The following is a 14753-nucleotide window of genomic DNA, read 5'->3' as shown; positions in this document are numbered from 1 at the left end:
TGTGTACATTATTTATCTCAATCACGCACCTAGTGCTTTGGATGTCAAAGAAAACAAGTGCAATATTTTGCATTGCTGCATTTTTCGTACTGAACGCGTTCATTAAAGAACAGGAATGTATTTTTGTGACAGTTCAGAGTGGCACAACAAGCTCCATATTAATAAAGCTGACGAGGGTACCCTGGGGGAATTTGATTTAGCCTGTCCTGTGCAACTCACCCAAGACACAAATGCCCCCGTCGTGTCTGTGCAAATGTATAGATATCCAATCATATAATTCCCTGTGCTTCACTTAATTATGCAGCTATAGGTGCTGTAAAATGATAGTTGCATATATTCAGCCATTTTGAAAGAATATGGTCAACATTTGCTAGTTTTACCACGCATTTGTGGCTATCGATGTCTGAATCTTATCCGACTGAACAAGGAGGTAGCCCAAGGAAAAAGATAATTCACAAAACACTGTAAACATCTGTAAACTTGAATAAGTGACCACTGGGCTTGTTTCTACAAGAGGCTTCCACAGCGATTAGCTTCTAGTGACAGTGAAGCTGATACAATCTCAAGTGCTTACTTTACTTATCACACACATGGATGAGCAAGTCAACAGCTTCCTTCAATGCTCTGGCTGGAGGGATAATAAATACCGTTCATTTAACCTTCTTACACTAGCCATGTATAGCCAAATTTAGAAAGAATCCGGTAGAATGGCAACTCATGCCCGTAGAGAGGTTTAACAACAGATTTGGTAAATACCAGCATCAGAAAAGAAATGTAGAAGTTTATGAGCATTTCTTTTTTAAACGCCCATTTTGTGAAAATCTATTGTATTCAGCGTAGCTGGTTACCATAGGGTTCTTTATTACTATTTGTCATTTTTTAATCTTGTATTATTAAAAAAGATAAATACTCCACATAGGAGAAATGATAATACCAGAAATAAATAACTCTGTTAGAAACATTTCTAGTGTTAACAAGAAAAGCAATAATAATGGTAATAAACTATACCTATAATAGCAAAACAAGCATAACAATAATTTTAACAATAGCAACAGCCATGACAGTAACAATATTAATAGCAATAGTACACCACAATGACAAAAACAATAAAACCAAAATTACCTCAACTTTTGGTAAATTCTGATATCGCCAGGCTATTTTCATTGCTTCCTGTGCAAATGTTGTAGGAGATGTTTCCTCTGGATCCAATTTACTTTTGTATAAATCATCAAGTAGAGGTGCCGGAAGCTCCTGTGAAGAAAAGGGGACAAAAAAGAGGATTCTAGGGTAATCGTGGCATGTTATTGGAAGTTGAATTCATGAAGGTATAGTCAATTTTTCTTAACAAAACATCAGGGTGACGGATGCAGGTCTGTTAAACATTAGACCCACATCTAAGGAAGATAAGTACCTACAGAAATTAATTGATTCAGCATTTATATTGTGCAAACGAAAGATAGCAATGTCTTGGAAATCTCACACAGCCCAGGTGGCTCCACACCTTGTTGAAGTGGGTAAGAGCTGAGCTGGTTGTCCTCAAGGAGACCCACAGATGAACCAAGCCAGAGGCAGGGCAACAACCTCAAATCTATACATTAAGAACTTGGAAGCTAAAAACGACACACGACCAACCCTGAGTGCCCCCCCCCAAGCCCATTCCACTAGGCAGTCTTCTACCACCAAGTTTGGTGACTGTTGGCAATGGGAGGGCAGGAGGCCAACCGGGTATCCTCACAGCCCCCAGGGTCAGGCACAGTACCATCAATGGATCAAAGGCACACAAAACACTCGTACGGGTGCAGCTTAACACTTGGATACCCCTTACAGTATACACACCAGTTCCTACCCATATTAGATCCCACTATCCACTTAGCTACACACTAACATGGCCACTTAATAGATTTATCAGACAAGGCAGGTTGGTGGATGTTAGGTGGTTGACCCCTTCCAACAGAAACCCCTTACAACACACTCTGAAAATAAACATTCCATACTGCCTTTGTGCAATGGCGCTCTAATACCTAACTATACAGCTGCAAAATACGCTGCAGATGCACAAGAATTGCAACACTGTGACTCCATTGTGTCTGTTCTTGACACTGGGCTGTGTCCCAGTTTAAGCCACTGGTTCTGTTAAATTTTGCGAAATCAATAAAGAAATGAAAATAAAATACCCAGGGAGTTAATGTGGCCGTTGTAGAAAGCACCTCACCAGAAGGTGACCCATTTAAATGCCAGCAGGACATGCTCAGACATTACTTCTTTAGAAATTGATAAATTAAGTACCTTTGAGTTGGGTAATTGATATTAAACAGCAACATCTGTGGTACCAATACTGATATACAGACACAAGATATTATCGTGGCAAACTATGTTTAAACAAATTGCAACTGCTTTATCATTTTACTGTACTAACATCTGCCTCAGAATGTATTGTAAATTATAAAATATTTCCATTCGGCTGTTTTTATTATTATTTAGTCCGCTGACATTAAAGTACATGATCTTTAGTTTATCCATCACCTATACTCTGAGATATATCCCTTAAAATTAGAGAGATCTTGGGTTAGCTCAAGGGCAATGTATATAGCCTAATTCCTATCTCCCTTAACTTACTAATTTGCAACTCTTAAATATCTAAGCAGAACTCTCAATGTGCTGAAATATAAAACTCTACTCATAAACACAAAGTGCTTAACCTAATAAAGTGTTAAGTGTTTGTGTAACTAATCCAGATACAAAGTAGATTATACCTCTGTTTTTTTTATTCAACAACCATTGACCCCTCCCCCCACCCACTCTGGGGTACTATAGTCGGTGCCCACCCTTGACTTCTGTCCAGAACCTATCAGCATTTGCCACCATGATGAGTGCCTAAGGTTCCAGTCCCTATGGAAAATATGGTCTTCGTCCTACTCAGGAGTCCCATTCATTACCTTAAAACCATCACTGTTGAATTGAGCTATGCCAGTCTGTGCCTTCTCATTACAGAAATAAAGGGGGATAGGGAGGAATCATTACCCTACACTGTTGCCCTCCTTAAGATCTCTCAAAAATGTTTGAGACTCCGAGACTTGAAAAAGCACCTGAAAGTGACCTTTGTGAAGCACTTTAAGCCCAGAAGTCTGAACTAAAGAGGCCTGCACTTTTAGAGCACACAAATGGTAATCATATTCCCAACTCCCCATGCCTGTGTAAACTCGCAACTGTCATGTCTGACTAAATCCTGAACGAAAAATAATTTTACGTCGGTACCTGAGGCTTGGATTATGCTTCCAACTTTTGTCACTTTATTTCCATAGCAGCCTTATTAACAGAAAAAAACTACCTTTCCCAAGAACCAATGGGAAAGAGAAAAAATGAAAACACTAAACATTAACCTAATCAAGTCCAGAGACCTCCACATATAGTCCTTTTACACTATTTACTCGTCGCTTCAGCAGCCGGTTACGTGCCTCCTTCATTTTTCCTCATGCGTGATCAGTACTGGGTTGTTTAACAGTTTATGATCATAATTTTTACACTGATAAACTGTTGGGTTTATGACTTGACAGACCAAGGTTCCGTGGCACATCGACAAGCTCTTCTATGTTTTTCTCACCACAGAGGAAGCACAACGCCAGCGGAGCTAGAGGAGCTTCTAGGAGTACTCAAGCGCACTCTAGGGGCAAGAGGGGACAACTGCTGCCATGTGGCCTGTGATAGCGATGACTGCCATGTGAGGAGTTCTGAGATGCGCTCCCGCTGCATGGTGTAAACAAAAATGAAAGTTAACAGCATGCATAATTAGACTCCTCTCAGAGCTAGGTCCCTAATGCACTATCTAGCCTACCATGCAGGCTTCAGACACTGAATATTTTGAGGAGTCTACCTCTTTCTTACCTTTACATTAAGAGTTTTGCGAGGCAGTCAACTCCTCTATCCACCATGCAGTGTCCTTGGCCCTCGCCCCTTTGGAAGGCAAAACTTGACAGATTGGCCCAAGCCCTTCACCAGGGCCCTGAACTGGTGTCTGGGTGCCCAGTACCTAAACGTCAGGCCAATAAGCGCCCCTTAGATCAAGGTGTTGATAAGGGAACTTTTGAGTGCTTGAAAAGAGCCTTTCTGTAGTCCCAGCACATCAGTTTGTGCCTGACCCTTTTACATTGGCCCCTTCTCCTCAAGCAGTGAGGGGCAAGAACTCACAGGGTGATCTAATGGCAAACCCGGTTAATCTCTGGCGTGGCAGCCTTCCACTGCTGACATCTCCCCTCCCTGCTCCATTCCCGCATCACAACTAGATAGCCTGGTGGTGGACATGTTGGATCAAAATGATCTGGTAACCCACGCTCTTCCATGTAGTCTGTGAGCACTAAGGTAGCAGTTTATAGCAGTGTGCCTCCATAAGCCCTTAGAGAAGGAGGCTCAGGCCCATCTCAGGGCAGAATGTCCGCATACGTCCTTGGAGGACAAGGTTGCCCTTACTCCAGAGATCGACGAGAAGATGGCCACGTTTCTGACAAAGTATATCAGGGATCCAAAGAAGGGCACTGATGGCTCTTGTGGTTGGAGCCCTTACAAAAATTCTTGACATGCCGAAGGAGGCCAAGCAGTCTGGAACCCTTGTATGCCAGACATGTTATCAGACTGGGCCCAGCGGAAAGTTATAAGACTTGATAATGCTAATTGCACTCTCTCTGCAGAGAGAAGGTGCTCCCTCCTGATTAAAATGGACCCAAAGCTGGGGACCTGGCAGTTTTGGAGGTGGGTCCCAGGGTGCAAGGAGAGTTATTTGGGGACCCCTTTCTTAAAAAACTGGGCAAGTTTGCTTAACTGTTTATTTCACTGGTCAAGGAACAAGCTTATAGTAAGAAGATTTTTTCATCTATGATTTTCATATGGGCCAGATGTGGTGGGGGGTGCTCATCCGGCCACTTCACCACCAATGCCTCTCAGAAAGGCCAAGGCTCTTGGCAGGACTCACCAAGATTTGGTAATTTCTAACCCACCCACCCCTTCAGTCGAGCACGTAAAGGCAGAGGAGGTAGTCGAGGCCGTTGTCACTGATCTGCCCAAGGTAAGAACACTAATTTCTTCCCCACTAAAAGTGGGATAGCATTAGGTGTTGTTCAATGACAATTGGTGGGCAGTGACTTCCGATGCCTGGGTTCTTCAGACAATCCAGGGTTTTCATTTGGAATTTTTGGGCATCTCGGTGAAGTAAGATGCCTTCCACTAGTATTTTCCAAGATTCAAGCTTTCTTGATCGAACAAGAGATTTTGGCATTACTGAGAAAAGAGGCTATTGCTCTTTCCATTCGACATCCGAATGGTTTAATCACCAACATTATCCTGGTGGAGAAGAGACATTGGGGACAATGTCTGGTAATCAATCTCAGAGACTGAGATTTCAAAAGGTGGCTGGTGTATTTCCACTTCAAGATGGACAGTGGCCATCACCTCTGCGACCTCTTAACGCCAGGGGATTGGTTGGTTCAGCTGGACCTCAAGGAGGCATATCTCATGGTGCATATGTCCCCACCGCACCACAGGTTCTACAGTTTCGATGGGGCCAGCAAATCTCAGAATTTCAGAAGCTACAGTTTGGCATGTCATCCGCTCACTGGTGTTTCACCAAGATTCTCAGACCGGTGGTAGAGTTCCTCTGCCGAAGAGGCAACGATATCTTGCTAATGGATCAGTATGACAGGCTCTGTCAACTCACCTTCAGACTACAGTGGACTTCTTGGAAGCACTGGGGTTCATCATCAACAAACAGAAATCCCTGCTAGCCCCAGCACAGAGAACAACCTTTTTTGGGGTTAGTGATCGACTTGAAGGAATCCATTCTCAGCCCGCCATCAAAAAGATGACAAAAATTTGCCAAGAGCTCCGCAAGATGATGGCTTGCCCTCAAACTACTCTTCGGGAGCTTGCCAGGTTAGTAGGTCTGTTGGTATCATCCATATAGGCCATTTTCCCTGCGCCAGAGCTCTGCAGTGACCGACAATCTTAACATCTGTGCAAGGGTTTGCCTTATTCGGCAGTGATTCCTCTGACGGACGAGGTCAAAGAGGAAATGACATGGTGGTTGAACCATATGGAGGCCTGAAACAGGAGGGCTATCTTCAGTTCCAGGCTGGACATTGTTATCGACTCAGAGGCCACTAGGTCAGGCTGGGCGGGGGGAGGCAGTTATGGAGGTGTTTCCACAGGAGGAAAATAGTCCTCAGAAGAGCAGTTTCAGCACATAAACTATTTGGAACTCCTGGCAGTCTCCTCTGCAGTCCAGTGCTGGATGAAGGACTAGGTCTGTTGCTTGGTGCTCTTGGAGATGGACAATATCTCAACGGTCAGGTACATCAATCATCTAGGAGGTCCACATTCCAAGCTTCTGACTGATATGGGGAAGAGTTTTTGGAAATACTGCCTTGACTGGAACATCTCAGTGATGGTGGAGTATCTTCCGGGAAAATCCAAAGAAGTAGCAGATTGGCACTTCAGCCATCTCCAGGATCTCAGTGCATGGCAACTTCATCCAGAAGTGTTTCCGGCGATCCAGACACTATGGGGCCCATTCTCGGTAGACATATTTGCTTCTCATCTGGATTCTTATCTTGCCCGTTTTTTTCAGTTGAAGGCCAGAACCGCAAGCAGTGGCGATGGATGCATTCTTGTAGGACTGGAGCTTGGAGGAGGGTTATGCATTCCCTCTATTCGCGATGAGGGTAGCGGTGCAAGTACACAGAAAGAATGCAAGTCTAGTGGTGATCACCTCAGTTTGGAGATCTTAAGATTGGTTTCCAGTGATGAAGGAACTTTCCTGGGATTCTCCAATGTGTCTGCCCGGCAGCAGGATATTCTTCAGGACCCCATGGGGAATCTCCATCACATGGTCCTGGAAGGACACCCATTTCTCATGGCATCAAGGATATCGGGGCTCGTGGAATGTCAGAGGATTTTCAGAGGCTGCTCAAAGTCTCTTGTCCAAAGCCTGGTCTGATGGGACAAATAAGATCTACAAGTCTGCCTGGGGACAATGGGCGTGTTGATGTCTGCAAATGGGTGAGGATCCCATTGATTCAGGCATTGCCCAAATTTTGAACTTCTAGTCTTCCTTGGTGGAGGAAGGGAATGCTTACAGGTCGGCAAATACTTTTCGTGTGGTAACTTCGGCAGGTCATCTCCACTGAGGGTCTTCCCGTTCGGAAGCATCCCATGGTTATTAAGTTAAAGAGGGGTGCGCGTCTCGGTCCCTCCTACACCCATGCACTCAGATCTATGGGATGTTAATAACGTTCTTAACCTTCTTCTTTCCTGACAAAACAGTAAGTATCTCTCCAAGAAACAACTGTCAGGTAAGTTGGCAACGTTATTATGTTTGGGTGTCTTGCAAAAGGGTTTCTAATGTGAGGGTCCTGGATATCACTGGCAGGATTTTCACCCCAAAAAGAGTTACTTTTAATATTTCCAGATGGACAAAGTGTGATTTGAGGGTGGTTTTCTATCCTAAGTTTGCTAAACAGCCAAAGCTTTGTGTTTTTCGATATCTCAAAGCTTACAAGGCTTTGATAGAAGAGGTTCGGCAGCGTGGTGACAGCAGCTGTTTATTGCCTTGCACAAGCCCTTTAAGGCGGTTTCACCTCCCATGGTAGCTCGATAAGTGAGAGACATCCTGCAGGAGAAAGGAGTTGACATTTCAATTTTTGGAGTGATTATGGCAAGAGGTGCTATGGCATCTAAGGCATTTTCGCAGCGTGCTTGTCTGGATGGATCATCCGATTCGACCTTCAAAGCTTTCTATTTTAAACCAATGGCTAATATGGCTACACTGATGATAGATAAGTTTTGAACATGCATAATCCGAGCATCCAGTCCCAACATAGAAAGTACATTTTCCTAGGTATCATAAAGGAATATGTCAATTCCATAAAGGACACGGAAGCAAGGATTATTCCTACCCACATCAAGGGATGCTGTTCTCACCCAGATGAGGGTCATTTTTCAGTTCAGGTTAGGATCACTTCTTAAGGAATAAGTATTTTAGGATTCTGACCTGGAGGAATTCTATATTATGTATGATGTTGTATTGTCAATGTTTTATGATGAGTGTGGGATTAATCACATGGATTTTTTTTCATATACTACTGAAATGTATGGGTATTACGGTTGTTGTTTCTCATGGATGATGCTGCTTAAGTTTCTGAGAATATATTACAAGCTGTCTTCTTTTGTTTTAGGGAATGACAGTTCCAAGCAAGAATAGTCCATACTTGAAAAGATCTTGTGTGTTCGGAAGCATCTGTCACATGAAGAAAGACAGGGCGTAAACAGTGTGAAGGGACTATATATAGAGGACTCTGGACCAAATGGATAATGTTTTATGTTTCTTTCTCTTTCCTGTTGGTTCTTGGGGAATGCTTTTTTTCTGTTAATAAGGGTGCTGTGGAAATAAAGTGAAGTGACTATGGTGACATCGGTGTCTATGAAATCCACCCAATCTTATTTTAATGGTGAGCCCGCAGAGATATTCACTCTGCCCAGTACTGAATAACCATCACACGTGCTTCAGTCTGATACCTTTTCATATCTTCTGGATCAGACACCTATATTGACACTTTAGCTGGAAAATGTAGGGGACTTTGTCATTATAGCCAAGATTAAAAAAACTAGATGATCCCCAAAATCAAAAAAGTGCATAACTCAGGAAAACATTCGTAGACATGGGTACCACTGCTTACTGTGCCAGCGGAACCAAGCTACACCTGACTGGAGAGCCCCAATCAGACTGAAAATGGTCTTTGGTTGCCTGTACTCGATTTCAAAGAAGACCTGGCCTGACACCTCGGGTTGGACTGTTCCGCTTGAAGAAGAATCAAGACTAATTTGCACACGGTGGGCAAAAGAATGATGGACTGGAATGCTACCCTGAGTGATTGCAGTGGTTAAACTTATTACAAGCATTCCTACCATTGCTTTTTGTGTGTCTGATGTACCACCATAAGTGGCAAGGGTATGCCCAGACTTTCCCATATTCACTAAGCCACTGCAACCAAGCTACATCGGAATGGAGAGCCCCAACCAGGACAAAACTGGTTTTGGGTTGCTTGTGTTCTGAACAGCCATTGCAGAGGCTGGACTGTTCTGATTGGCGAAAGCTCAAACGTGCTTGCATATGTCTAGGTCCACACTAAGGTGGCATGCTGAACAAAAGAATGATGGATCGGAATGGCACCTCGAGCAATTGCCAGTGGTTAGACTTATTGGAAAAGCATGCCTCCCATCACCTTTTTTGTGTTGGGTCTTTGATGATAGCCATCATTTGCAAAATGTTCTTAATTCCTGAAATGAGAAGCAGTCATTTGATAGAGAGAGCACTCACGACAGTGGCTGTTACATCCTGTCTCCTTGCTCACTTACTACGTGTGAATTTTAATCATTACTCGTGTTGTGAAAGAAGTGAGTCTTAATCCTGTTTGCTCACATAAGCAATACTCTAGGATAGTACACACCTGTCCAGCTGCATTTCTGTTTCAAAAAGGCTTTGTCTTCTCTTTTTCACTTTTAGGTCAAGCATTAAGAAACAGGCATTACTGTTACAGGACTCATTAAGGGTGCCTGCGGTTCAGGAGCATTATGGAGCATCTTTAATCAATATGCCATTGTCAAGTAAATAAAAAAGCAAATTCCAATGAATTTTGAAAATACTTTCAAAACATTTCCAGAGTGATCAAGCAAATATTGCATCAATTCACTATCAAGGAAATGATTTCAGTCTCAACTTGATGGTTCCTTAAATATTGAAATGGTGCCTACCAGGCTTAAATTGAGAGGCTCTGAAATCTTTGTCACTAGGTTTAGATCCATGTTCAATATATCCTTAAAGGCCTGGGATGAGTAACAGACAAGAACCTGCTACTAGAAACCAGTTAAAAAGATAAGTATCTTAAGTTTAATTGTCACTCAATGTGCCTGCTGAATCAAGTGTCTTGTAAAGAATTCAGACATCAGATTCAACACCCACATCAAGATCCTGGCCAATGCAACATACTCTGCCAGAACATGCACATCACCTACAGAAGGTATTGGCACTGCAAATTCCAGCATTCTGTAGGTGATGTGCATGGTCTGGCAGAGTATGTAGGGCACTTTCATTTACAGACAGCACATTTTCCACTGAAATGGCCACTAACTTAGCATGCAAATGATAATGTGTGGACATCAGGTTTCCAGGAATATTTATCATTTGCGCATCACCAAGGAAAGTGTCTTGATTTGGTTTGATCCTATTAAAATCTCGATTTCCTGCACACTTCAGAATGTAAAAAAATTTGCTTCATTTTTGCTTTCCTAACTGAATACATACAGGTATTTACATTTTGGTGTGCGTTGCATAAAAAAAGACATACTACAGTCTTTTCTTTCGCACTCCCTATACTCTAGCACCATTGTTACACAGTTCACTTTAAAAACTGCTCTCACTTTGCAGTCAAAAAAAGATAAGTAAACATCAATTCCGTGTTAAAAGAATAATCAGCAATTTGTCAGAAGACATACCCTGACATTTGACGTCTGTCTCTGAAGCACGACGAATGTGACAAGATGAACACAGAATTTAAAGTTATGTTTATGTATTTATTGCTGGGACTTTCTTGACCCTCAAAAAAACAAATCGGCTCGAGAAACAACACTGGGTTGCAACCCACAGTTTGGGAAACAACCATCTGCAGTATGCATTCCCCTTGTACACACTGTGCTCACTAAAGAGAATTAGAATGTGATTTGAAGGATAAATGGGACACATTCTGGTAGAAGAAATAAATCCATACCAAACAAGTACTGCATAGTAAACAGCACAACATATTGTTTCAGGGAGCAACTGCTCAGAAACAAATGAACAACCCTTTGAGTAAATTAGTAGTGTGCATTTTCAAGTCAGGAACATACTGCTCGCAGGGTGTGAGAAAGTAACCTCTTTCTAGCCTTGTTACCCCCACTTTTGGCCTGTTTGTGAGTGTATGTCAGGGTGTTTTCACTGTCTCACTGGGATCCTGCTAGTCAGGGCCCAGTGCTCATAGTGAAAACCCTATGTTTTCAGTATGTTTGTTATGTGTCACTGGGACCCTGCTAGTCAGGACCCCAGTGCTCATAAGTTTGTGGCCTATATGTATGTGTTCCCTGTGTAGTGCCTAACTGTCTCACTGAGGCTCTGCTAACCAGAACCTCAGTGGTTATGCTCTCTCATTTCTTTCAAATTGTCACTAACAGGCTAGTGACCAATTTTACCAATTTACATTGGCTTACTGGAACACCCTTATAATTCCCTAGTATATGGTACTAAGGTACCCAGGGTATTGGGGTTCCAGGAGATCCCTATGGGCTGCAGCATTTCTTTTGCCACCCATAGGGAGCTCTGACAATTCTTACACAGGCCTGCCACTGCAGCCTGAGTGAAATAACGTCCACGTTATTTCACAGCCATTTTACACTGCACTTAAGTAACTTATAAGTCACCTATATGTCTAACCTTTACCTGGTAAAGGTTAGGTGCAAAGTTACTTAGTGTGAGGGCACCCGGGCACTAGCCAAGGTGCCCCCACATTGTTCAGGGCCAATTCCCCGGACTTTGGGAGTGCGGGGACACCATTACACGCGTTTACTACATATAGGTCACTACCTACAGGGAGTGCAGAATTATTAGGCAAGTTGTATTTTTGAGGATTAATTTTATTATTGAACAACAACCATGTTCTCAATGAACCCAAAAAACTCATTAATATCAAAGCTGAATATTTTTGGAAGTAGTTTTTAGTTTGTTTTTAGTTTTAGCTATGTTAGGGGGATATCTGTGTGTGCAGGTGACTATTACTGTGCATAATTATTAGGCACCTTAACAAAAAAAAATATATACCCATTTCAATTATTTATTATTACCAGTGAAACCAATATAACATCTCAACATTCACAAATATACATTTCTGACATTCAAAAACAAAACAAAAACAAATCAGTGACCAATATAGCCACTTTTCTTTGCAAGGACACTCAAAAGCCTGCCATCCATGGATTCTGTCAGTGTTTTGATCTGTTCACCATCAACATTGCGTGCAGCAGCAACCACAGCCTCCCAGACACTGTTCAGAGAGGTGTACTGTTTTCCCTCCTTGTAAATCTCACATTTGATGATGGACCACAGGTTCTCAATGGGGTTCAGATCAGGTGAACAAGGAGGCCATGTCATTAGATTTCCTTCTTTTATACCCTTTCTTGCCAGCCACGCTGTGGAGTACTTGGACGCGTGTGATGGAGCATTGTCCTGCATGAAAATCATGTTTTTCTTGAAGGATGCAGACTTCTTCCTGTACCACTGCTTGAAGAAGGTGTCTTCCAGGAACTGGCAGTAGGACTGGGAGTTGAGCTTGACTCCATCCTCAACCCGAAAAGGCCCCACAAGCTCATCTTTGATGATACCAGCCCAAACCAGTACTCCACCTCCACCTTGCTGGCGTCTGAGTCGGACTGGAGCTCTCTGCCCTTTACCAATCCAGCCACGGGCCCATCCATCTGGCCCATCAAGACTCACTCTCATTTCATCAGTCCATAAAACCTTAGAAAAATCAGTCTTGACGTTTCAGCTTGTGTGTCTTGTTCAGTGGTGGTCGTCTTTCAGCCTTTCTTACCTTGGCCATGTCTCTGAGTATTGCACACCTTGTGCTTTTGGGCACTCCAGTGATGTTGCAGCTCTGAAATATGGCCAAACTGGTGGCAAGTGGCATCGTGGCAGCTGCACGCTTGACTTTTCTCAGTTCATGGGCAGTTATTTTGCGCCTTGGTTTTTCCACACGCTTCTTGCGACCCTGTTGACTATTTTGAATGAAACGCTTGATTGTTCGATGATCACGCTTCAGAAGCTTTGCAATTTTAAGAGTGCTGCATCCCTCTGCAAGATATCTCACTATTTTTGACTTTTCTGAGCCTCTCAAGTCCTTCTTTTGACCCATTTTGCCAAAGGAAAGGAAGTTGCCTAATAATTATGCACACCTGATATAGGGTGTTGATGTCATTAGACCACACCCCTTCTCATTACAGAGATGCACATCACCTTATATGCTTAATTGGTAGTAAGCTTTCGAGCCTATACAGCTTGGAGTAAGACAACATGCATAAAGAGGATGATGTGGTCAAAATACTCATTTGCCTAATAATTCTGCACTCCCTGTATATGTAGCTTCACAAAGGTAACTCCGAATATGGCCATGTAACATGTCTATAATCATGGAATTGCCCCCTCTATGCCATCCTGGCATAGTTGGCACAATCCCATGATCCCAGTGGTCTGTAGCACAGACCCTGGTACTGCCAAACTGCCTTTCCTGGGGTTTTACTGCAGCTGCTGCTGCCAACCCCTCAGACAGGCATCTGCCCTCCTGGGGTCCAGCCAGGCCTGGCCCAGGATGGCAGAACAAAGAACTTCCTCTGAGAGAGGGTGTTACACCCTCTCCCTTTGGAAAATGGTGTGAAGGCAGGGGAGGAGTAGCCTCCCCCAGCCTCTGGAAATGCTTACTTGGGCACAGATGTGCCCAATTCTGCATAAGCCAGTCTACACCGGTTCAGGTACCCCTTAGCCCTGCTCTGGCGCGAAACTGGACAAAGGAAAGGGGAGGGACCACTCCCCTGACCTGCACCTCCCCTGGGAGGTGTCCAGAGCTCCTCCAGTGTGCTCCAGACCTCTGCCATCTTGGAAACAGAGGTGCTGCTGGCACACTGGACTGCTCTGAGTGGCCAGTGCCACCAGGTGACGTCAGAGACTCCTTCTGATAGGCTCCTTCAGGTGTTGCTAGCCTATCCTCTCTCCTAGGTAGCCAAACCCTCTTTTCTGGCTATTTAGGGTCTCTGTCTCTGGGGAAACTTTAGATAACGAATGCAAGAGCTCAGACGAGTTCCTCTGCATCTCTCTCTTCACCTTCTGCCAAGGAATCGACTGCTGACCGCGCTGGAAGCCTGCAAAACTGCAACATAGTAGCAAAGACAACTACTGCAACTCTGTAACTCTGATCCTGCCGCCTTCTCGACTGTTTTCCTGGTGGTGCATGCTGTGGGGGTAGTCTGCCTCCTCTCTGCACTAGAAGCTCCGAAGAAATCTCCCGTGGGTCGACGGAATCTTCCCCCTGCAACCGCAGGCACCAAAAAGCTGCATTACCGGTCCCTTGGGTCTCCTCTCAGCACGACGAGCGAGGTCCCTCGAATCCAGCAACTCTGTCCAAGTGACCCCCACAGTCCAGTGACTCTTCAGTCCAAGTTTGGTGGAGGTAAGTCCTTGCCTCACCTCGCTAGACTGCATTGCTGGGAACCGCGACTTTTGCAGCTACTCCGGCCCCTGTGCACTTCCGGCGGAAATCCTTTGTGCACAGCCAAGCCTGGGTCCACGGCACTCTAACCTGCATTGCACGACTTTCTAAGTTGGTCTCCGGCGACGTGGGACTCCTTTGTGCGACTTCGGGTGAGCACCATTTCACGCATCCTCGTAGTGCCTGTTTCTGGCACTTCTCCGGGTGCTACCTGCTGCTAAGAGGGCTCCTTGTCTTGCTCGACGTCCCCTCTACCTCCTGGTCCAATTTGCGACCTCCTGGTCCCTCCTGGGCCACAGCAGCATCCAAAAACGCTAACGCATGATTTGCAGCTAGCAAGGCTTGTTGGCGTTCTTTCGGCGGGAAAACACTTCTGCACGACTCTCCATGGCGAGAGGGATCCGTCCACCAAAGGGGAAGTCTCTA

General features: G+C 44.2%; 1 protein-coding gene across 1 annotated transcript in view; it reads right to left on the bottom strand.

Moving 5' to 3' along the window:
• The window catches only part of ELP4 (elongator acetyltransferase complex subunit 4), a 1051499-nt gene that overhangs the window by 737339 nt on the left and 299407 nt on the right, over nucleotides 1–14753 (bottom strand). The window contains exon 4 of the mRNA XM_069223479.1: nucleotides 1123–1251. Coding sequence (XP_069079580.1) covers nucleotides 1123–1251 — 129 coding nt within the window. The remainder of the gene's footprint in view (nucleotides 1–1122; nucleotides 1252–14753) is intronic.

The sequence above is a fragment of the Pleurodeles waltl genome, chromosome 3_1, assembly GCF_031143425.1.
Source record: "Pleurodeles waltl isolate 20211129_DDA chromosome 3_1, aPleWal1.hap1.20221129, whole genome shotgun sequence".
NCBI lineage: Eukaryota > Metazoa > Chordata > Amphibia > Caudata > Salamandridae > Pleurodeles > Pleurodeles waltl.
The sequence above is the reverse complement of the archived record's forward strand: the minus strand, read 5'-3'. Positions and strand labels throughout refer to the sequence as shown.